The sequence below is a fragment of the Rhipicephalus sanguineus genome, chromosome 2 (genome assembly GCF_013339695.2).
Source record: "Rhipicephalus sanguineus isolate Rsan-2018 chromosome 2, BIME_Rsan_1.4, whole genome shotgun sequence".
In the NCBI taxonomy this organism is placed as follows: Eukaryota; Metazoa; Arthropoda; class Arachnida; order Ixodida; family Ixodidae; genus Rhipicephalus; species Rhipicephalus sanguineus.
Window position 1 is genome coordinate 142,828,285 of NC_051177.1, and position 25,200 is coordinate 142,853,484.

At 47.4% G+C, this 25,200-nt stretch overlaps 1 protein-coding gene across 3 annotated transcripts in view; it reads left to right on the forward strand.

The window, feature by feature from the left end:
• Positions 1 to 25,200, forward strand: part of LOC119383746 (ets DNA-binding protein pokkuri) — a 150,874-nt gene that overhangs the window by 16,656 nt on the left and 109,018 nt on the right. For 2 of the 3 annotated variants that reach the window (XM_037652041.2, XM_037652043.2), the window contains exon 1: positions 4,562 to 4,793. The exons of the other annotated variant lie outside the window; for it this stretch is intronic. In XM_037652041.2, the coding sequence (XP_037507969.1) occupies positions 4,577 to 4,793 (217 nt within the window). In that variant the 5' untranslated portion in view covers positions 4,562 to 4,576. Of the gene's footprint in view, positions 1 to 4,561; positions 4,794 to 25,200 lie in introns of those variants that run through there. 3 annotated transcript variants of the gene reach the window in all.

Below are 25,200 nucleotides of genomic sequence, written 5' to 3' on the forward strand. Positions count from 1 at the left end.
GGTCGAAGAGACGTGAATGTGCGTGTGTGTGTCCAAGGTGAGCCCTGGGAGCGTCCGAAGCGCCGTAGGCTCAGCACCCAGTCGTCCGGCCAATCAGTCCTCGTATGTTGTCTCATACGCGATTAAATATTCTGGTATGTATGTCCTCGAACACTCGAGTACGCTTTCGTGGCCACGCTTAGCCGAGGGTCATGAGAAGGCACGGGTAAAGTCCCTAGATATTTCCCTGTTCTTTCTTAAGTACCGACAACCATTGAAGCGCCGGCGACGAATATCATTGGCTAACGCTCGTTTTCGGTAGCCATGTTCTTCCTAACTCTTTTCCAGCACCTGGTGAAACGTGTCCCCCATTCATTAATGACAGGGGGTTCACGGGAGGAGAAAGGCGCGTCGCGGTAACATATTGTCCGTTGAAAGATGCGTGGCTAATGTACTTAGACGCACATGGCTTTGTAAATCTTCCAAGTTAGGAAGAAAATGGCGTCGGACGCCAGCTGCGCGTGAGAGGGGGCCGTGAAAGGAGGCAGTTGTCGGTACTTAAGTAAAAAGGAAAAATCTAGGGACTTTAGGTGGGGGGGGGGGGGTTGAGAGGGGGTTATGCACTGGTATGCGGATATGGAGCGGTATCACGAACAGGGGAGACTCGAACAGGGCTCCCCCCCCCCCCCCGAACTTTCCCAGAACGTAGTCTTTGAAGCAAGTTGTGTGTACCTTCTGGGTACCGCTATCTCTCCTTTTCACTTGTAATTTCGCGATGCCGCATTTCATTCTTGCCTTTCACTTTTTCACGCATGAGTGTCATTGTTGCCTGTAGCAACGGATGTATTGCACTGCTAAGCACGTGGGGGAAAGTCATTGGGGAATAAAAATAGTTAGCTGGGAGCAATGGGCCAATGCGACAGACGGAAATAAAAATTGTAGGTCAGGCACTCACACTGCAAGGTTCGCTTGCCCTCATTTTTTGGGCTCCAAATTTTTTTTCTTTGTCATCGCGAAATGCGTTCTGTGGTTTACAAGGTCACATATCTGAAGTAGGCAATAAAGAAACGCCTCCAAGTGCGTGTTTCTTTTTTTTAAGTTTTATACCGCTTTTTATTATCTCCTGTAACTCGCTGGTACGTACCACGGAATGCGTACGCTTCCGAAGCGGGCAGGCGTTTTCGGAGCGCGCTGTTGAGACGGCAGTCAGCGGGATAAGATAAGCCGGAAAGAGATAAGTACTTCCGAGAATCCGAGACATCTGCGGTATAGAGATCGATGGCTGATGAGACCTGAGCCACGTGATAAGCTGCGTGACTGCCTGAAACAGTAGAAACCACGCCTGCGAGGTGATCGAAGGGCGTATTCGTATACCTCGCCACACATCCCACGAATAACTCACGTGCGTCTGTATGTGAGCATGGTTGCTGTATGACCAATTATCTCATTAATGCAGCATTCCCGGCGTTGCCACTAAAAGCTGTAAACGTTTTTTGCAAATTCAGCGCCAAAAAAATAGTCTTTTTGCAAATTCGTTATACGGTACCGCTCCTCCTTTCACGGTGTTGTGCATTTGCCGCTCTTCATTCCAGTAAAGGCACCACTTCAAAACTGTGTGTGTTTTTTTTAATTACCGTGGGTTGTCATGCCTCATTGTTGCCTGTCAGCCTACTCATTGTTAACGATGCACCTGTCGTTCGGGGGACTTACTGTCACTGGTACTGGGAGCGGCTTCAGCACAACGAGCGAGAGGGGAGGAGCGGTACCGTAATCCCGTACCAAATTTGCACGCCGTATTTCCGTAACTTGCTAAAACAACTCTAATGAGACGAAGGGATAGACGATCGACAACTCTCATTTCGTCTCGTTGGTAGCTCTGAATTTGCGACACGAATCAGTATCAGATCGCTCCATTAACCCTCGAAAGGCACGTTATTGCCCGCCATGCGTACAATCCGCAAAATCTCTCGAAGCGACGTAAAATATTCAGGCGCTCCAACATGTGGGCGGCTTGAGGTGTGCGAACGCTTCGTTGTGGGTTCGTAATCTGGCCGCCTTGGTTCCAGCTCTTTGGCGGCCTTTGTTACTAAGTACGTGAGTTCAAACTCGGAACAGGTAGAAAACAACACTCGAGTTTCTCGTATTTGTAACGTGGCTAGACACTTAAATTTCCAAAGCATACACGTTTAAGCCTGCGCCACGCTTGATATTGAAAACCGGGCGCAGAGCGATTACAGGTTCCACGTAACGAAGCTTAATGGATTTCCGGGATATAGTAAGGGTCGAAAAGGGGAACCACCTTGATTACGAAGCACGCCTTATACAGTGTACAGCAGTGGACTTCGGGCGTTTTACCACCCAAGGTTCTTCAGTTCGCGCCTGCTTCTAAACGCACACACACAAGCGTAACGCGAAGCGGTGGTCTATAGTGGTTATGGTGCTCGACTGCTGACCCGAAGGTCGCGGGATCGAATCCCGGCCGCATTTTCAGTGGAGGCGAAAATGCTCGAGTCCCGTGTTACGGCCGCTCGATCTCCAAAGGGGGGAAATCGAGCGGCCGTGCCCGTATGCTTAGATTTAGGTGCACGTTAAAGAACCCCCAGGTGGTCGAAAATTTCGGAGTCCCCCACTAGGGCGTCCCTCACAGTCTGTGCCGTGGTTTTAGGGCGTAAAAGCTCAACAATTATTATTGCGGCAGCAATTGTGTGGACAGTGTCGGCTGGATTTTGCCGTCGCCGCCGTCATGCACCGTATAGGTATGTATATATATATACAAGCCCCAAAGAAAATTAATTCACAGAAATGCTTCCGAAGCGCGGAATCGAACCAGGGACCTCTCGCTCCGCAGCGAGTGGCGCTAACCACTACGCCACGAAACGCAGATCCTTCTACTTAGCTAACGGCGAGATTATATACACACCCTTTACCGCTGGACGGACTCGGAGACGGCAGGCGCTTATAAGCGTTTCTTCATTACCAGCGAGATGGCGCTAGGAGCGCGACGGGCGCATTTAAAAGTCGTCAGCTCGCTCGCTCGCTTCTTCTTATATTTGCGCAGGGAGAATTTGCCCTTCCGCTGTCTGCTCGCGCGGTTTTCTCGTGGTGAGGGGAAGAGGGATGTTTCGAGCTTTCACCGTGATGTCCGCGCTCATGTTACGGAGCGTACCAAAGTCACTCGAGCTCAAGGGACGCCGCTAAGCCAACAAACAGAACATGAGCGCGAACTATCAAGTGTCACAGCTCGACACTTGAAGCACGCTAGTTTCCTTCGCTGCTTCGGCCGCCTTTGCAACAGGAGCGCTGTTCAAAGTGAGAGCATCCATTGGCTAGCCTCACTTCGTATCGCATTAGTTTCTCGCTATCGCATTCATTGCTTCGCCCTTGCGGCGAAACTGTGACTTTTTATTACACAACCGTAAATGCATTTTTCCCCATCGAAGTGTGGTCACTGGGCTCGAACCCGCAGCACGAAGCTCAGCAGCTCGTAACGTGACATCGACAGGGCTCGCGTTACATATCGTTTTAAATATCGCGTTTCCGATCTGTTATTTTCCGTTCGCATCTCGATCCGCATATTGACATGCATAGTTCATGCGTAGAGAGATTCGCCGGGGCTCTCGTCTTGACCGTCACGCGCTGCGAAACCGACACGTGTGTGTGTGTGTGTGTGTGTGTGTGTGTGTGTGTGTGTGTGTGTGTGTGTGTGTGTGTGTGTGTGTGTGTGTGTGTGTGTGTGTGTCGGCTGGACGTCCCTCCTTCACCTCCTCTTCACGTAACAGCATCGGGCGCAGTGAACGGGACTCCGCGGCTGCAGCCTGTCCGCAGACCGGAAGTTGCGCGTCTTCTTTGTCGTCGTATTCGCCGCCGGCGCGCAACGCAGGAGCCGCAGCAGGAGCGGCTGCTATAACCGCAAGGTGTTCCTACGGCGCAAGGTGTGCGTCGAAACCACGGCGCGTCGAAGAGAGAGTTGGAGGAGTAGGGCAGCAACTGGGCAGCAAGCACATGGCCGACGCTTCTTCGGCGACGGTCTCCGCGTGCTCTTCGCCGGCGTCCATTCTCCGACAGCTGCATCGCAGCGCCGCGCGTTTTATCAACCCGTAGTGGACAAGGACCTGACCGAAGTACCGCGGCAGAAGCGCTTCGGTGAGACAGAGACTGTGACAATCTTTTTATTATTCTCTTTTTTGCCTTTCAAGAACGGCGTACAAACTGCGAGAACTTCCTTTTTTTTCTTTTCAAGAACGGCCTCCGAGGTTTCCTTCTTTGGTGCTACTTGTTTTGACCCTGAATGCCTGGACTGAGCGGCGAGGAGAACGCAAAACATCAGGGACCTTATTTTCCCAGAAGCGGGCGCCTGTGTCGCCTGCAGTTCCGCTTTATTTCTACAGAGGAGTTCCTGTGCAGGTGTTCTCACTACTGACGGTTGCCACTTTTCTTAAACTCTAACAGGCCGGTGCTAAGCAGCTTTTCGTCCACTGCTGATGTACCACCTGTTAATGTTGAGGGGGGATAATCGTTTCGAAGAAGAGCAGGTATTGTCTGGTTCTGCGAAAGCTTCTGCGCCGTAGTTGCAACCCAACCGTGGCCCATCCTCGCGATGTCGCTGATGATGGATTACCGGAGAAAGGGAGAGGAGCACCGTCACCAAGGCATCTTAAACGTTCCAGTTGACTTCGGGACACCCGGCCTTCCGCATACTGCACCTCCTGTCCACGGCTACACCATGCAGGACTACCGCTCGTGCAGCGGATTCTATTCCGGCGCCTTCCAGCGCCGTTCCGGATTCAGCGGGTCTCGGGCTGTCAGCGTGCACGGTGAGCTTACACTCGGCTGCTTAGCGTTATGGCCCAACCACATGCACGAGTGCGCATGCGCACGGTAGAGAAACAAAGCGCGCAATCACTGGTAACGCATCGACGCTCGCTTTTGGCTGAGACACAGTTCTGATTGACCTTTTGGTCTAAAACCGTCCAAGTACAGCCTAGAACGGTACGTTGTCAATCGAAGCAAGTTAGTACGTTTTCGAAGGTATACAAAGAGGGCGTTATTATATTGAATGTGCTTTACCCAAAACTGTTTTGAGTTTTTAACTAATGATTGCTATCGCAGTGATCCAAGTAACAACACAAGTATGCGCAAGTCATAGATATCGGCACGTGCGCTGCTATCGTGAACGAAAGTTCGCGTCATTTGCTTCACGGGAGACAGCCAACGATGTTCGCGAGATCGCCAACACTCGTGCGATCGCTTTTTTGACACCTGTTCACGACCACGCTAGTCCAGCTGGCATACCTGCCAACTCTCCCGATTTGCCCGGGAGATTCCCGAATATTGAGCAGTCCTCCCGATTGTACGGGTACGGCCAGAAACCTCCCGAAAAACAGTGGCAGCGCCACCATGAAAAGAAAACGATAATAGCTAAGGAGATCGATTCTAGAACTCACCGATAGCGTGCGGAATGCTTAAGTCACTTTCGTCGCAGTACGCTGGTGTCCTGCGGAAAGGCGCATTAATTAAAGGGATACTGAACAAAAATGGGAAAAACTGACGAAAACATCGAAATTGTACTCCGAAGACGCGACTGTTCCCATAAACGGAGTTTATTTCACGTATTTGTGAACAGTTGACTATTTTTGGTGGATTGTCAGTGCGCGGCGTCTGCACGCGAGCCGTGACGTCACATTTGCCGAGGCGCATGCAGGGTGGACGCATTCCTGTCCTCTTCTTCCATTTCTCCACCTCTCCTCTCGTCCCAGCTCTCCCACTTCCACAAAAGCGCTGATGCTTTACCCCAGCCGGGAGCATTGTTCGCAGCAGTGCTGTTCGTAATAGCTATGGGAACCGCATTGGTAGCTGAGCGCGTTGAGACTCGAGAGATGTAGGCGACGGCTCGAATTGTTGGCATGCCCGTTTTAGAGGTTTGCAACGTCACCCAACGTCGCCTCCTGAAGTTCACGGCACGGCCGCTAGTCGCGGCAGAACGCATTAATTTCATTATTTTCCTTTCGTTTCTGCCTGAAATGAAGCTTGTGCCTATCGATTTCAGCGCCCAATCTTACAATTTGGCTGAAAATCTTGGCGGCAGAAATTTCTTTCAGTATCCCCTTAACATCTGATTGGCAAGGAGCTACTAACTTTAAGGGAACACAGCAGATTTTGTTTCTGAATTAAGGATGCGTGCGCGCGCTGTATGATTACGAGTACCAGTAGGATCGCCGCCGTCTACAGAGGTTACTGCCGATCATTCGTTCGTGACGTGGCTGCGGCCCTGAGAGGCTATTCTGTCGCGTCCTCTATGGGCTCGGATACCGTTGAAAAAGAAAAAAAAGGAAATAGACATTACTGCAAACAGTCCGGACTAAGTTCCTTACAAAGCAGGTACATAGCAACTAATACTTTTCACATTAACTTAGAAGACGGCTTTCCCGCGTACCATGGGTGCCACCCTGGATAATATGTAAGCTACCAAATACGAGCTACTTTCTTACACGGGCCAACACTGAGAAATTCAGAATCCCGGAGGAAGCATATTTTGCCTAACTCAGATTTTTTAAACAGCATGAAAGAAAGAAAAAAAGACATTACGGACAATTTGCCTATACTTATGTCCCCTCTTGCAATAAAACGCGATTAAACTGTAGCACTGTTAGTAAGATTCGAGTTTCTTGTTTTTTATTGAATGAATGGTCACTGCTCAGCACGATATATTTATGGAGTTCATGATCAAACTGTCAGTTTTCCCATCTTATACACTTCAAGCTAGTGCACAAAACATACTGAGACTAGTATCCGTGTATTCTTTACCTACACAGTGTTAAGTTTGAATAAAAAAGGCATTCTGGTCTAGAAGACAAAGAATAATTCATATATAATATATTATACAGTGTACGGTTCATGTAGTGGAAGAGTGCAAGAGATCGTTTTCTCTTAAATAAAATTAGTAGTATGATGGTGTTTGTGCATTGCATAATTCATCCTAGGAATGGCAAGTGAATTTGGCAGCAGTGTTTTTGGGGAAGACACCATAAGCTTCGGGCATTTTCAAAAGCTTTAAACAGCAAAAGCAACTTTCGAAAGGCTCTAGAATGCAAAAACTGATGTGGGATCAACGCTTATAAAGCAGTTGGCTCCTATACCTCTGCTGCCAAATTAATCCATGAAAATGATATTTTACATGCTGGTGCATCTTGTACATGTTGTACACTTCATATTTTAAAGCATTTATTGAAACGTTCTTGTTGGTTCGAATATTTTTGAAAGTTGTTAGTCAAAATGTCCTACAACATAATACCGTGCACGTAAAACTGCACCATTCAATAAATATCGACTATAAGATTGCAACGGAGCACTGTGTAGCCGGATTTCACATGTCGTTGGTAGTCCAAATGTCCTCTCATGTGACAAAACGTACCTAAAACGGCATTATGCGACAACTATCAGTTACAGGATTGCAAGCAAGCACTGTAGAGAAGGCGGTTGCCAGTTGATGGTAGTCGAAGCATCCTCCCAACATAATGAAACGTATATACATGCCTTGCACGTGACGTCACAGACAGGTGCTCCGCGATGGAGCCCCAACATGGCGGCTACCGTGACTTTTTTATCTCATTAGAGTGTGTCAGTGTAGAAGAGGACACGCAGGTGTTCGGTTCCCGCGCTCTTTTGTGCTCTTCCCGCTTTATTTTGTTCGCCAGCCGCGCCAAGGGGGAACACAAAGGAACGCGAGGGTTTTGGTGTGAAGGATGCTTGGTTGCACCGCACTAATCTGATGGCGATCCGTTACCGTTGCACCAGTTCATGCTGCACTTGTTTTCTAAGGCTCCTACTAAAGTCCCTAGATTTTTTTCCTCTTTACTTAAGTATCGACAACTGCCTCCTTTCCCGGCCCTCTCTCACGTGCACCTGGCGTCTGCCGCCATTTTCTTCCTAACTTGGAAGATTTACAAAGCCATGTGCGTCTAAGTACATTAGCCACGCATCTTTCAGCGGACAATATGCTACCGCGACGCGCCTTTCTCCTCCCGTCAACCCCCTGTCATTAGTGAATGGGGGACGCGTTTCACCAGGTGCTGGAAAAGAGTTAGGAAGAACATGGCTACCGAAAACGAGCGTTAGCCAATGAGGTTCGTCGCCGGCGCTTTAATGGTTGTCGGTACTTAAGAAAGAACAGGGAAAAATCTAGGGACTTTAGCTCCTACTGCACACTTTTTTACTGCACCCGTTCCCGTTATTCCCACGGTATCAGTCCTGACGCATCCGCTTTCTAGCGTTCCTGCTGCTCCCGTTACTACTGCGTCCGTTCTCTATTGTTCCTACTCACCCGTTTCTGTTGTTACTACTTCACGATTTCCTACAGCGCCCGTTCTTGTTGTTCCTGTTGCATCAATTTCTACTGCACCCGTTCCTCCTGTTGTATATGAGTTCCTGCTGTTCCTAATGCACCCGTTTTCCCACCGCCGCTTGTGCGGTCACGGGAACGGAAACATACCGCGACATTATCGCTCGTCGGGCCGTCCTGGCTCAACGGTTCAGCCCACCTGGCTGAACCGTGCCGCTTAAATCCGCCCTTAGTTTTCACGTGACGTCACAGACAGGTTCTCTGCGCTGAGTACCTCAACACGGCGGCCACCGTGACTTTGTTTTTTTATCTCATTAGAGCGTGCGGTGAGGACACACAGTCGTACGGCCTCCGCGTTCTTCTGTGCCCTCCTCGCTTTCTTCAGTTCGTCCGCCGCGCCGAGGGGGAACACAAGGGAACGCGAGGGGGCACCGGCACTAATCTGATGTCACCGTTTCTTTCTGCGCGCGTTCGAGTAAGAGTTCACGCAGCGTCTCAACCGGCTAGTACTCCAAGATGTCGACCACGGTGACGTCAATGAAAACTACGTATGTAGTGCCACGCAGAGTTGCCCCTTTGTTAATTTTTGACGAAAACGCTACGATGTATCTTGAACGAATGTTAGCGCTAGAAAAACGAGGACAGGCTACAGCGCTACGATGGAGTCGCGTGACCCACGAGATCGCTCTTCGCATGGCGCGCGCCTCTCGCTGTCAATCTCGGAAGCGGGTGCTAAGGCAATCGAACCGCGGAACAACCGCTTCCTCCGTAATTCGCGTCTACTCGGAACGAGACGTGGCTGTCGAAGAAGCGCGCGTTTATAGTTCTTGCGTGCGTGTGTTGAAATGCCAGAGCGGCGAGTGCTCTTTCTCGGGACAGGCGTGGTGAGTGATGCGCTTGCGCTGTTCGCATAATACATTGAGTAGCGAGGCCTTGCTCTTCGTGGAGTGATGGATGGATGCAGAGGCGAGCACCAGAAATGACACGGAATACATTGACGAGAAACCGAAGGGGGTGTATCTCTTTATAGCTCTGTGTATCTTTCCTTTCTTTTTGTTCGTGTTCTTTTCAGGTTCTCTTCCTTTTTTTCATTAACATCCTTGTTGTTCCGATTGCTACACGCTTATCGAGAGCAAACATGATCTTTTAAAAAAAAAAAGAAGAAAAGGCAAACGTGGAAACACACGCTTGACTTTAAAGCAGTGCCCTGCACTTTCCATTTCCAATTATTGTGCTCGCGTGAGTGTTGTCGCGAAAGGGCACGATTAAAAAAAGCGAGAAACAGAAAGGTCCTGGCCTGATCGAGTTACGTGTCGTCTCGAGGTTGAAGCTCCGGTTACACGTGGTTCGCGTGTACGGTGAGGGCTTTTGAGCCGCAGGTTCACACCCGTCTGAACGAACCAGCGGTTTCGGGAATGAGCTATATAGCGTGCAGGTTTTGTCGCTGAAGCGGCGACGACGCGGGTGCGTGATTCGAGCCCCCTATAGCTGCGATCCGTTTTATTCGCGAGGTAGACGCGAGGTGTATACCACTCGACTCGCTATAGAACAACTGTACCACGGTTCACGGCCGGAAGCAGGAAATCGACAAATTGTGCAGATCGAGTTCTGTCGTATACGGGCACAACGCGACAGTTCGGTAAAAAAGGAAAAGAAAAAAAAAACGAGTGGCGAAGTGCAGACGCGAATATATGCGGGGCCTTATATGTTTCGTCCGCTTAGTGCGTTCCCTGTCCACGTAGAAGTTTGAGTGGTGGCAATTAAACCGCACGTATCGTCGGCTTCTGCGGGGTAAGCAGTCGTGACGTTGCTTGTATACACGCACCGGGTGTGCATGGGCAAGTATGGGGTTTTCAGACCAACGCTTCGCACCCGCACATCTCGCCAACGCTTCGCACCCGCACATCTTTCTGCACCACCGTCAGTGGCGAAGGGCGCAGTAAAATCGTGACGCACGCACGCATGCGAATGCGCAGTGGGTAGCGATTCTATTTTCTTTCACAATGCGCGTAACAGAATTCGGTGTCGCGCGCGCGAGAACCACACAACTGCAGCACTCAGAACGTCCGATACTCGGCGGGGGGTGATCTCGTTCGTGTTCATGCTGTGCTCGAGCAGGTTCACGTCCGTGTTCCCGACGACTGCGCGGTACGCTATCGTGACGTCACGCATAACATGCTTGTTCGTCGTCCTCTGGGGTTACACTTTTCTATAGCTGCCGTGGTTGTTCGGTACGCGGGGCGAAAGTGAGTTTCGTAATCGTCGGATAGAGGATATGCGCGATCATGCAGTACCAAGGGGATGACGTCTACAGGTACAGCGCTCGGCGCGGAAATGCGGGATAAATATAGATGGGATCTATATAGATAGATAAACATAGATGGGTAGAAATGCGTACAATTATATACAACGTGTCCCACGTAACTTGCGCCGAAATCTTCAAGTATATGAATGTGCGACATAGCTGAGGGACGGAAAATATGTAATGTTTGCCGTCGGTTTACAGGCAAGTCAGACAGTATTTCGTGTCTCGCCTGATTGCATGCATATTTATTAAGCTATAAAATGTTGTAGTTAGATGAAAAGTATGAACGAGAATATTGTAGGCCGGGCTGAGAACTCCATATCCACCATTGTGTTGCTCTGTGCCTGCCGCACAAAAATAATTTTTTTCGCGTCTGAAAGAAAGCCCGCAAGACGCGCGGATTCTCCGGGCGGCAGTGGAGGGCGTGAGCCGGGTAAAATTATTTAAGTGTTTAAAATTAACACGTGCGAAATTCGGCCATCGCGACCGCTATATAATTCGGAGCCTTAAGCTCGGCAGCCAAACGGGAAGGAGGAAGTTCTCCCTTCATTTTCTCGGTGTCATCAGATTTCGTCAGACCCCTGTATATAAGCAAGCTAGGAAAATGTCAGAGGGATTTCACGTTTCTATTCTGGCATTGGCCTGCACGTTACAGAAACTCGGGTGGTCGCAATTAGAGGAGCCCTCCACTACGGCGTCCCTCATAATCATATCGTGGCTTTTGGGACCCAGAACCCCTACAAATATTATTATTATTATTATTATTATTATTATTATTATTATTATTATTATTATTATTATTTTAAATGTGAAGCATTTCTTAGCGAACTTCTGCGACTTTGAGCGTATCTATCTATCTATCTATCTATCTATCTATCTATCTATCTATCTATCTATCTATCTATCTATCTATCTATCTATCTCTATCTATCTATCTATATATCTATCTATCTATCTATCTATCTATCTATCTATCTATCTATCTATCTATCTATCTATCTATCTAGCCGCCTACGACTTTGTGCTCTCCTGGTCGCTTGGTTCATCGAATGTGCACCAAAATTGGTATGGCGTAACATGACTGTATGACGAACATAAATGACTAGTCATAACATGAAAATCATGACACGCATGTCATGTACAGCATGATTTACATGCTACGCTCATGGTGCGCTGGCGGCCGTTTCGCTAGTTTGATATACACCAAAATTGGTATCTTGCGACGTGACTGTGTGACGAACATAAATAACACGAGTTAACATGAAAATCATGACACGCATGTCATGCACAGCATGACTTACGTGCAACGCTCATGGTGCGCTCGCGGCCGTTTCGCTAGCTTTATATACACCAAAATTGGTATCTTGCGACGTGACCGTGTAACGAACATAAATAACACGAGATAACATGAAAATCATGACACGCGTGTCATGTACAGCATGACTTACGTGGCACGCTCATGGGGCGCTGGCGGCAGTTTCGCTAGCTTGATCTACCCCGAAATTGGTATTGCGTGACGTGACTGTGTGACGAACATAAAAACTCGAGTTAACATGAAAATCATGACACGCATGTCATGTACAGCATGACTTACGTGCCACGCTCATGGAGCGCTGGCGGCCGTTTCGCTAGCTTGATCTACCCCGAAATTGGTATCTTGTGACGTGACTGTGTAATGAACATAAATAACACGAGATAACATGAAAATCATGACACGCGTGTCATGTACAGCATGACTTACGTGGCACGCTCATGGGGCGCTGGCGGCAGTTTCGCTAGCTTGATCTACCCCGAAATTGGTATTGCGTGACGTGACTGTGTGACGAACATAAAAACTCGAGTTAACATGAAAATCATGACACGCATGTCATGTACAGCATGACTTACGTGCCACGCTCATGGAGCGCTGGCGGCCGTTTCGCTAGCTTGATCTACCCCGAAATTGGTATCTTGTGACGTGACTGTGTAATGAACATAAATAACACGAGTTAACATGAAAATCATGACACGCATGTCATGTACAGCATGACTTACGTGCCACGCTCATGGAGCGCTGGCGGCCGTTTCGCTAGCTTGATCTACCCCGAAATTGGTATCTTGTGACGTGACTGTGTGACGAACATAAAAACTCGAGTTAACATGAAAATCATGACACGCATGTCATGTACAGCATGACTTACGCGCCACGCTCATGGAGCGCTGGCGGCCGTTTCGCTAGCTTGATCTACCCCGAAATCGGTATTGCAGGACGTGACTATGTGACGAACATAATAACACGAGTTAACCTGAAAGTCATGACACGTATGTCATGTACAGCATGACTTGCGTGCCACGCTCATGGGGCGCTGGCGGCCGTTTCTCTAGCTTGATCGACCCCGATGTTGGTATGCGCGATGTTACTGTGTGACGAACATAAATAATAGGAGTTAACATGAAAACCATGCCACGCATTTTCCTCAATGACATACAAGACGATGTATGCAGCTCTTTGCTGGCTGCTTCGCATTACATCGATTCCCACAATGCGTGGGATCTGCCGGCTTTTTATTATTATTATTATTATTATTATTATTATTATTATTATTATTATTATTATTATTATTATTATTATTATTATTATTATTATTATTATCTGACATTGGCCGTCTCTGCGCCGAACTTCGTGACGCCAACACGCCCGATTCACACGACGTCACGAGAGCATATATACGATATGTTGGTTGGTCCACTTACGAGGGGCACCAGTTGTGATTTGTCTGCCGCACCACGCTTTGCAGTGCATTCGCATGTCATTCTCTGTGTAGCCGTCTCACAGTTGCCTTCATGCGCGCTAAACTGGCTTTCACCCTGCGGTGTAGTGAGTGGGTTTTGCATCTGCGCGAGCGAGAGATCATGCTGCAGCGCGTAGCCGAAAAGCGCGAAGTCGTGATGAGTGCAATGCTCTGTGCTGACGTTGCCCACGTGTATCGTAATGAAATAAGCGGAAAGGTGAAGAACCTTTCGGGATAAAAATGAAACTTAACCGCTTTGGCTTCCTTTTGGTTTGGGGGGCCTCTCAGTGAAAATGATAATGGGACACTCTTATATCGTTGCGGGGGCTCCCATATGACGGCCCCGCCACGGTGGTCTGTGGCGCTCGGCTGCTGACCCGAAGGTCGCGGGATCGAATCCCGGCCGCGGCGGCTGCATTTTCGATGGAGGCAAAAATGTTTGAGGTCCGTGTTCTTAGATTTAGGTGCACGTTAAAGAACCCCAGGTGGTCGAAATTTCCGGAGCCCTCCACTACGGCGTCTCTCATAATCATGTCGTGGTTTTGGGACGTTAAACCCCAGATATTATTATTATTATTATTATTATTATTATTATTATTATTATTATTATTATTATTATTATTATTATTATTATCATCCCATATGACGGGCTATAAGGTCCACATAGTTACTGCAGGATCCCAGTTATAACGTTGGCTTGCGGCAGGGGTGCAATACAATGCTTGCACGTAATGACGTATAAGCGCAATACGGAGAGTTCCCGGGTGCCCGCGCTGCAATGAAAAAAACAAACAAAAAACAAAGAACAAAAAGAAACAGGCTAGTGAAGTATTCCTTTGTTTCAATTTTGTCTCTCTTTTGAGTTAGAAGCAACCAAGCAGCGCTGTAGGGGAAGCAGGTCGTGTGTAGCGTCTGAGTAGCATGTTTGTCATGTATATATATATATATATATATATATATATATATATATATATATATATATATATATATATATATATATATATATATATATATATATGGCAGGCATGGTGGTGGAGTGGCCGTAGCGTTGCAAGTAGTCAAGTAGATCCTCCGTGAGAAGTCACAACGTTGTTTATTTCGACGTTTCAGCCAGAGTCTGGCCTTCATCAGGAATGTCTATATATATATATATATATATATATATATATATATATATATAAGAAAGAAAACTAGTCACAGTGAAAAACATAACAACATTTATTCTGAGCTTTCGGCCGGGGACCGGCCTTTATCAAAGAATTGATTCTTTGATAAAGGCCGGTCCCCGGCCGAAAGCTCAGAATAAATGTTATGTTTTTCACTGTGACTAGTTTTCTTTCATATAATTAAACCAATAGCCAGGAACATTCTTTCGAAACCTATATATATATATATATATATATATATATATATATATATATATCCTTTATTAGCCATATATAGTCATCATTCCATCGCTTGAGGAGCAACTATAGATATGAAGGGCTAAACAATTCATCCCCTTGGGAGTATAAACGCAAGGATGAGCAGGTAGTACTCAGGGAGTAAATGTCAGGACACGAGAACAACTGCAAAGACAAACAGTTAGTCCTTCAGGAGTAACCGGTGGGAGCAACATTTCATTCTTGGAGAGCGGCGGTGGTCTAATATTTCATCCCCCAGAGAATCAGAGAATGACTGAAGATACTAAATGATTATCTCCGAGGGAGTGACTGCTAGGAGACTCCGTGCCGTTGCTTCCCAAAGGGAGCAATGGTTGTGGAAACGCAGTTAGTCCCTCAAGGGAGTAACCCCTATACCCCCAGTTAGTCTCTTTCGGCTTACCGCAGTGCGCCACGTCATACCTGTATTACGGAACGTACATCCAATAGCAAGCGTTCGCGGGGCGCGAAATGTTCGATAAAGGTGTATTCTCGCTTTGCCTGGGGACATATCACCCAAATTAATGTTCCAGCCTTTAGTTGGTATTGCAACCGCTACAGTCACCAGCTAGATGGAAGCATTACGCACTAATAGAGCAGACCAAAAGCTATGCACCAAGTCGCCGAATGACAAGTTTTGTTCAGATTAGAGCAGAAGTTCGCATTTGGTGTAGAGCCAACGTCCCGTAAACTTTCGATGTTGGGTGTACGTCTCGTATACATTTGTAGCAGCGCCGTATGCTCTTTGCAGCCCGTGATTTTAGCTGTCCATACATTACTCAACGAAATAGCGCTCTGCGACGGTGCTGACCTTTGCGCGTTTTGCAAGCAGCGGCGACGGCTCTTCGGAAAGGCCAGCGTGGACAACCCTCTTTTCTCTGCCGCTTGGATTTCCTTTCGATCGCCACTACCTCGCCGCAGACTTATTTGCAAAGGCCTTCGAAGCCTTCGAAAGAAAAGGTCGCGCCTGATGCGCGATAAAACAAACCAAAGATGTTTTCGGAAAGAAGCAGAAGAAAAAAAAAATGGATGATATTGTGACAGCGAGTGGACGTCTGGAAGGAAATGGCCGTGGCATGTGTGACGCACGAGCGATGCGCGGGAAGCCGTGGACGTGCGATGTCTATGCGATTTCTGAGGGGGGGGGGGGATATAATAACGACGTATTTTTTGGTATTCTTGACCGATGAGTCTTTTTGTCATCGAGAGAGCAAAAACGAAAAATGCCTATGACGTATATATATATATATATATATATATATATATATATATATATATATATATATATATATATATATATATATATATATATATATATATATATATATATATATATATATATATTTCTCTAACTGTTTACCAAGGAGAGAGTTTGTGACGCTTTAAGAGGATGTCTTCTGAGTGCGCTGTCCATTGGACACCTTGGTAAACGACCGTACGAAAAAAAGAATACCGGAGTCCCTTATGCACTTAAGACGACTTTAAAGGCGAAGGCGTATGTGCCCTTTTAAAGATATGCACAGAAAGTACTATTAACTACGTGCAGTGAAGGTGCCTAATTGTGGCATTTTTTAATTAATTTCTTTTTGTTTTTTGCGTAGCCCGTTATGTCTTTTCCGCTTTACTGCGCAGCCGTCAGTATGGCGAGTCACGCGAACGCCGCTTTTTAATTTATTTTATTCACGCGAACGCCGCAAATGACAAAGTGAGTACCACGCCTGAGAGGTCGGGTGGTGTTTTCTGTACCGTTTCGTGATCACGCCGGATTTTTCGTAAGCTTTTCGCCTTAGAGGTGATTAGCGGCTATTTAGCGGTAAATGAGAGAGATATTTGCCAGCGTTACTCTTAATTATCCCCAGTTACCTTCTATTACCTTGATCGCCAACATTTGGCCGACGTTAGTCAAGAAGGCGGCTATTATGCGAGTATATGCGGTAGGCCAGCCACAAGCAGCCGTTGGCTTCACACAAGCTCGGGCACTTTTTTTTCCCGCTTTGCCGCTCCTAAAGCTGACGCATTAAAGACAAATACAAACGAGCAATCGCGCTTATACATTCCATTGGGAAATATGTGACATTGATTGTAGGTCTAATAAAGGCACTAAATGCGCTTGAAATTTTGCAAGAACGGTGACGTCGCCGACACGTGCCTCCGACGCTCTTCCAAGAAGAGAGGCTCGCGTCATTATAACATCACCACATCTACCGTGAACTGCATCCACACAGCTCGATATATATTTGCGCCTAAATCTACACGGCAGAATACTGCAGGTCCTTCCAGGAAAGATGTACAAAGAAGAAAAAAAAACATGCAAAGAAACCGCTACTTATAGGTAGTAAAATACGTAGGTGCGCATTTCATGTACTTTATGCGTGTATTATTAAGTAGCACACGTGGGTAGAGGTTCTTGAACTGTGCCCTTTTGTACCCTCCGTTGTCGCTGCTCTGTCATGCACATCGCAGATCACTCTCGATTGTCGGCAGCGGATCCATCCCATTGTCACATTTTGAGAGGTTCCTTCTTCCTACATTATTTTCAGTCTAGCCAAAGTCATTTCTCTTTCTGTACTGTTTCTCTCACGATCCATGATAGATAGATAGATAGATAGATAGATAGATAGATAGATAGATAGATAGATAGATAGATAGATAGATAGATAGATAGAGATAGATAGATAGATAGATAGATAGATAGATAGATAGATAGAAAAAAGAGAGGAAGGAAGAAGAGTCCTTAAAGCCGAAAGAAAATTAAGGGAGGTAAACTACATAATGCGCGGATTAACAGCTGGTCTAACAGAGTTGCAGAATTGGTGCCAAAGGCGTGGAAGAAGGGGCAACCCTTGGGGGGGGGGGGGGGGGGGGGGGGGGGGGGGGGAGTCGGTCTCAAAGTCTGCTCCATAGTTTCACTCAGTCGTACGTCTCCCCTCATTGTCGAAAGAGCAAAGTTTTTGACGATAATGGTGGCCCAAGGCCCGCGATGTTGCCTTCCAAGAACCGTTCACTTCCCATCTGCACTCCCGGAAAGCCAGGGATCAAAGGCAGGTCATTGTGAAAAGCACGTCGTCGCTTCGTTTCCATATCCATTGTGAAGCATGCTATCTTTTGCACACGATCAACAAGAGGGGGGGGGGGGGGGTGCGATGGAACATTGCCCCCCCCCCCCCGCCCCTCCCAGCGGAGAACCGTGCGCGCGCCTATGGCCTCTGAGGTATGTCCTGTATCGCACATGACTCGAATGCGCGCGCTTGATTTCATTGTGGTCGATTCTTACAGCGGCCCTCTGTATGCGGCGTCGACGACGTTGCTGTCTCGTCGGAATAGTGCCAGGGCGCGCCGTCCATGATCGGCCGCCGCAGCGGCCACTTCGTTTTCCCGGTGTTGTGTGCTGGAGGGCAGACCGGCTCGCACCTGACCCAATTCGGCGGAAGAGAAGGTGCGAGGGGGGCGGCGATTTCCGCGGAACGGATACGGAGGGGAAAGTTGGAAAAGGGAGGGGTAGGGGGGAGGACTCTCATTGCCCGGCGGTCTCAAGGTCGCCAAACCGGTGGTGACCGCGCGCTGCCGTGCCTCATCACAAAAGCGCCACCGCCGCACTATACGTCAACGCCGGTACTTACGACATCGTCCGGGCTAACTACTTTTCCTTCCTGGCGCTCTTATGGCGCACAAGACGAAAGTGGTTATCCACGCGCACGGCTCCTTAATTGGTCTGGCACGGGTGTAGATGCGAAGGTTGGAAACATGGTATGGTTTGCATGCTGCTGTCGCTCGATGTCGGTTTTCGCTCGGCCGTTCTTCACCGGCTTGGTCAGGCTAGTCTATGTGGTGTTGGTCAGGCGCCCTTCCGTCGCTGTCGGTCTCTAAAGCTGTGATAACATACTTCGTCCGGCGTAATTGCTTGCAAGGTTACCTGAAAGAAGCACGCCAGCCTCTCCTACGATTAGGCATTCCTGAAGTCTGTGGGCAGGTGTGCCAGAATCATGTTTAACTCTAAGCGCTTTGTAGCTTATGACTTTCTTTCCTGACACAGGCACAGCAGACAGCCCGGTCTGGCACACTGACCTCACGGACAGGATCTCTGAAGTGTTGGTTGTCCGGATCAGATTGCTTTGCGGCCTTTCATTGCTGGCAGACGGCTTTGCTGCTCGAGTTGTGAGCAACGACGTAGGCTGTTTACTGCTAATACTGCACGGCTAACAGTGATTCGTGGCACTTGCGAGGCACGACGTGTTTGAGATAGTTCCCATACAGACCCACGTTTGTGTCGCTGGTTTAAGGTCAGAAAGTTGAACATCCTGGTAAATTTCGTTTGACATTCTAATATCGCTGCTCAGACAAACATAATGTTTTAGGTACTAACGACAAACCCTCAACACTTAATATATATGCGTGGTATTTACGTTAGCCGAGAAAAAGCACTTACAGTTAGAGTGAAAACCAGCTAGCACGACTGTTATTCACAGGTGAAGGGTATATGTGCGCCGTGGTTTTGTGGACGGAGCTGCCATTTTTAATATTTTTTTTTTTTAGGTTGTAACCGAGTGTAGTCTTGCTCAAACACATTATCGTTCAGGCCGTTCTACTCAATCGCAGTTCGCGGAAACAGTGGGGTGCTTAGAAATATTCTTCCTTTATTAGCTCCCGCTGACCCGCAGGTCGCGGGATCGAATCCCGGCCGCGGCGGCAGCATTTTCGATGGAGGCAGAAATGCATGAGGTCCGCGTGTACTTAGATTTAGGCGCACGTTAAAGAACCCCAGGTGGTCGAAATTTCCGGAGTCCTCCACTACTGCGTCTCTGATAATTATATCGTGGTTTTGAGACGTTAAATCCCTACAATTATATGTTATTATTCCTTTATAGAGCTCTTAAATGGCCACCTCTTCCCCTTAACGAAAATGAAAGCACCGTTTAATGAAACCACAAGTGTTAAGTGAAATCTTTAGAGTGCGCGCTGTGTACATGTGTTGCCATGTGTGCCCACGCTTTCACACGTCACTTGTTTTCGAGCCTTGTGCATGCATTGTTGCGCAAATGTTCGTTCTTATACTATGCATGCGTGCATACACACACGCACACACACACACATGACGCGGTACGGTGGGAGGGCGACCTGTCGCCTTTTCGTCTGTGGGGCGTAACGCCGTTCGCCCCGCGCGCGCACCCTGAGCGTGCCGTGCCGGTCGTTCTCGCAATCTCTCGTAATCGCGTGACCCCGTTCCTGCCCCTCTCTCTTGATCCAGCCTTCGTTTCGCTATTCCTCCTCTCCCTATTCCGCTTCTACGCGACTTCCTCCGGCCGTCAGCCCAAGCACGCTGTGCACAGCTCGCCTTCTGCGTAACCTCCGCCTTTTTGTTTTCTTCTCGTTATATTAGTTTCTTGCTAAGAATTACTGTATACGCTGCCTTTCCTCTGCACGTGTGCAGTGCCGTGCATGCATTCTGGCTGTCCTTGCCGAGCTCCGGTGTTGGGTAACAGGCCGGTCGAGCAGCAGCCAGGGGGCATAGCGGTCGCGCTGCAGTGGCGCGCCCTCTGCGTGTCACGGCCACCACCGTGAACCAGTCGACACATGCGCAAGAGGCTGTGCCGCCGTCTGTACGCACTTCCTGCGCGCCGCGCGACGTCTTCCTGATTTGTCGATGCAGTGCTGCCTGCGATAATCGTGGTCTTTCGTACGACGTACCTATCGCCTCGCTGACGCGGATGATTGCTGCCGGATACGGTAGCATACGTTTACTGTTATCGGGATCTATCGGGGCTTTGTTGCAACATTTGTGTTAAGAAATCAAGTGGAGAGCGTTGGTTATTTTTCCGTCACCGCCGACGAGTCGACTCCTCAGTCCTGAATTTCAGCAACAGACACCTGCCCTTCGCGCCCGCTCCAGCAGCAGTCGTTGGTTCCGCAAGCTCTAGAGACATATAAAAGAACGAGGTAAAGACAGGGAGGTCAACCAGAATAATAAAGTCTGGTTTGCTACCCCACACTGGGGGAAGGAGGAAGCCGCGAGCTTAGCTGGACCGTACTGTTTCGCGCTGGTCCGGGGTAATGTTAGCAATGTAGATGGAGGTTGGCATTAACTGTGGCATGCCCGGAATATATTCGTTGCAGTGTGCGGCGTCATTATGGGGAGGGGGGCGGGCTCGTGTATCCCGTCTTTTTTTTTTAACTCCCCTTCCCCACGCAGAGTATAGCAGGTCAGCGATCTGTATACGCCAGCTCTGCCTTTCAACAAACAGTTCTCTCTCTTTCTTTCTCGAGTAGGACGTATTGCCGGATAGAGGCTATGTAATACTGTGATAGCTGTTTGCTTGTAGGCGGGATCTGTGAAAACGTCGAATTATAGGAGCAGTTGGTGACTGCTGAACCAGTACAACCATACGGCACGCAGTCTTTCGTACTCATTGTACAGTATACAAGGCTTCGGGAACTCGCGAATATCAGGTTCAATTCTCCGCGAACCGTAATATCAGCAGTCTCCGTGTAAACAGGACGCCATGGAGAGAAAGAGAGAATAAAGCGTTTATTTGGTTTACAGTGAGAAGATCGGTGAGCGGGATCTTTGGTCCGGGATCCCATTGGCGCGGGCCGCTGCCCTCGCACGTTTCACGAGTGCATCTTGAGTCTTCGGATCCGAGTTGGACAGAGCTGCCTCCCACCCTTTTATGTTTAGTTGTGTCCTGGGTTGTATGGGTGGATTGTGTGGACATTCCCATACCATGTGCTACAGGGTGGCTGCTTTATTGGTAGCAGAACCTGCACGATGGTGCATGTGTGTCGGGATCTATCTTAGTATGAGTGGGTTAGGGCCCGCAGACAATCTCCTATCCTAACGCATGAAAAGGCAGGCGTAATTAAGAAGGAAGCGCCGACGTGCGGCTGATGTCGAAAGCTAACGTTCACATTCGACTGATTGAGATATGTGTAAGACAGGTATGGAGAGAGAGAGCGAAATGTTTATTTGTGGAAAGGCGGAGAGGTCGGCCTGATTCATTGGTTTCTCTGGCCTGCAGCTGCTTTACATTGGTGAAAGGTGAGCGATAAGTGACGAGGATGAGATAAGGAGGTGCGTATTCACTGGACCGTCACTTCTGGGCAACTGTAAAGCTCTGCGTCTGTAGCTTGAAGCAATTATATCGTCCCTGTGGAATGGGGTGCTCGTACGGGTACGTAATCAGGTGCTGATAAGAGTCGTAGCAGATTAAGCTTGCTCGTTGGGGTGACTAGGCTATCATTGTTTCGCTATAAGTTTGACACCGCGGTGTCTAACGTTGCTGGTGTCTGCGTGATACGTTGCCGGTGTTCTCTCTCCACCAGTCTAAAAGTTATCAGTTTCTTTTCTCTTTTTTTTCTTAAGGGGCGGGAGCGCGTGAGGTTGATAAGTACTTCCTTGCGACCAGACCGAGATGTTGGGCTCTACCCTTTAATCCGTGTCACACTCGTGGTACCTGTTGCTGCGCGAACAGAATACCCGTCTATGTATATGCGCTTTTTGAAACTTAAAAGTGTGTGTATACCGACTCTGTACGTATCGCTTTACATTTTAATTCGGTGCCTTCTTTTACCGGGGGGGGGGGGGGGTTCTAGCAAAAAAAGAAGAAAAGTACAATATTAATTTTTATTTATTTATTTGCAAATACTGTCAATCCCTTGAGGGATTATAACAGGAGGGGGAAAAACAGTGATAAAGAAGTGAGTAAACAAATTACAGACACACGTATATATACATATATATATATATGAATCAGTAGTGTTCGTGCAAATATAACTACGAAAGTATGTACATTGTATGACATTCAAAATATGGTCACTATAGTCACAAATAACTTTTTTAGAATGTGGAACAAATCGCTTCAAGATAGAGTACGCAGATGTGTTTAGACAATATTTCACGCATGCGTATAGTTATACAAGGTTTGAGAGTAACAAGCGTACATCGATAATAAGTTACACATCCAAATAATAAGATAACCACGAACACCAAAAGGACGCGGTGAAGGAAAAGAAAAAAAAAATCAGTGAAAAACAAGATCATCTTCAATTTAATACAGGAGAGTTAAGTCTGCAACGCTAGCAGGCTATTTTCCATCGAACAAGTGAACACATCCAAGGAGCAGCTGCTAGTGATGGCCTCGCTGATATCGTTCCACTCTCTTATTGCTAAGGGAAAGAATGAATTTTTAAAACAGTCGGTACGAAAAGGATATTCCTGGAGTATTTGTGTGTGTTTATGTCGCGATGGCCGTGTTTCACTTCTGGAAATGTATCTGGAGACATCAATGTTAAACTGCTTATGCAGAAGCTCGTACAAAAGCTTAGAGCGGGCTAGTACTGATCGGTTTTGTAATGTTAGAATCCCAGCATTCTTGAGTAGTTCGGAGGGGGAGTCTGTTGGCTTATACTTATTATATATATACCTCAGCGCTTTCCTTTGGACGCCTTCTACTTTCTTAATTAGTTCTTTTGTGTATGGGGACCAAATCACATTTGCATACTCAAGGACTGACCTAACAAAGGTTTTATAGGCCAGGATTTTTATATCAGGTGGAACTAATCGGAGGTGCCTCCGAAGAAAGAAAAGTCGCTTCAACGCAGTGGATGTTGTGTTGTTGATATGGGAGTTCCATCTCAAGTCATGTGTTATTGTTAGCCCAAGGTATTTGTGTTCTTGCACGTGCTCCAGCGGGATGCCGTTGACGATGTATGAAAAGCTCGACTTAAATTTCTTCCGAGTTATTGATAGGACAGCAGATTTTTTTAGTATTTATAGTCATCTGCCAAACGGTACACCAGTCTGACACTGCTTTTAAGGCGGAGAGGTCGGCCTGATTCATTGGTTCTATGCCATAGAACCAGAAAAAAAAAAAAGCGTATGTGTCAAGGAGGAATGCAGGGAAAGAAATGAAGTTCACTGACGCCTCGGTCCGAGAGCACGGCGTTGCGCAGAAAATTCTGGCTAGACCATCTTCTGCTGCTGATGCTGCTTGCACATGTACGTATGCCTTTGACGCATATGGTTTCCACTGCGCTGTGTGCGTCATCTATATATATATATATATATATATATATATATATATATATATATATATATATATATATATATATATATATATATATATATATAATGTATGTGTGTCAGAGCATCTCCACTCGCTATTGCGTTTCTTTATCGCCTTTATCAATCATTTTTCGGGCTGATAACGGCAACACGGGGTTGACGCTTGCTCCCTTGCGAATTCGAGTAATGATAGATCGTGAAGAGAGCGGTTGAAATGTACATGTCATTCACGCATTTCGGACCGCGTGCTCCGCGCGTACAGGCTCGAACGACGATGCCAACGCTATCAAAGTCGTTGACTATAGCGCTAGTTACAGCTGTCTATAGTCTAACCATCGTTGTCACGAAGAGACACAACTTCAGACGTTTCAGTCTAACCGCATATTTCGTACATAGAAAAAAAAAGGAAAACATGCGCAGGAGGTGGTCCAACTCGGCAGATCGGCGCAGCAGCTGCAAGGCAGGTGATTGTGAGGCTGATATATATGTATGTCGAAAAAGTGTATAATGAGTGGCTGCATCGTCGTATATATATATATATTTTTTGTCGTGTAAGAAGTAACGTGTAATGCATCCTTAATGATATGCAAATGTGGCTTAGAATTAAAGTGGACCGGTCTTTTCTTTCTTTTTTTTTGTTTAATCACAGCATGAAATACGTCACTCTTCTAGATATGGCCAAATTTTACGCAAGGCTTATATTGCACGGTACGGCTTGGAAAGCAACGGAATTCGCACGTCTAATTGGGCTTGACAAGCTCTCTGCGTGTCAGCATCCTCTACTGGCGCGTCGAGAGGATCGCGTTAGTTTGTTGTTAATCAATTTGTAATACTTAATAGCTGCCAGTTTGGCGACCGACAGGAGGTGAAAGAAGGGCATGAGTGTATATGTGCTGGGTGACCCAGCTAACTTTAGGCGGAGTTTAAAATTATGCCGACTCAGTCTACGACGGCGCGATCGAATTCATGTTGCTAACTATTGCGTGGAGTAATGTGCTGAAGGAGAACTTGCACTTGGCCTAGTTCGTGAGATACTGGAGGCGTAGTTTGAGGCTGAAAAAAAGACGCACACGAAAGAAGATGACGTCCCCGTCTTCTTTTGTGTGCGTCTTCTTTTTTTTTTTTTTTTTAGCGGCAAACTATGCCTTCAGTGCGCGGAGTAAGGCACGCAATATTTTTCGCTCGTATTAATTGGTTAATCAGCCATTTTTAATTAATCAACTTTCAACGCGACGAAGCTGGGCGAAAAATTCCAGTTATAAAGCTGTTGATCGGTTTCGCATAAAATGTGCTGTTAGACAGTTTCTGTCTCTTAAGCGTTAGTGTTT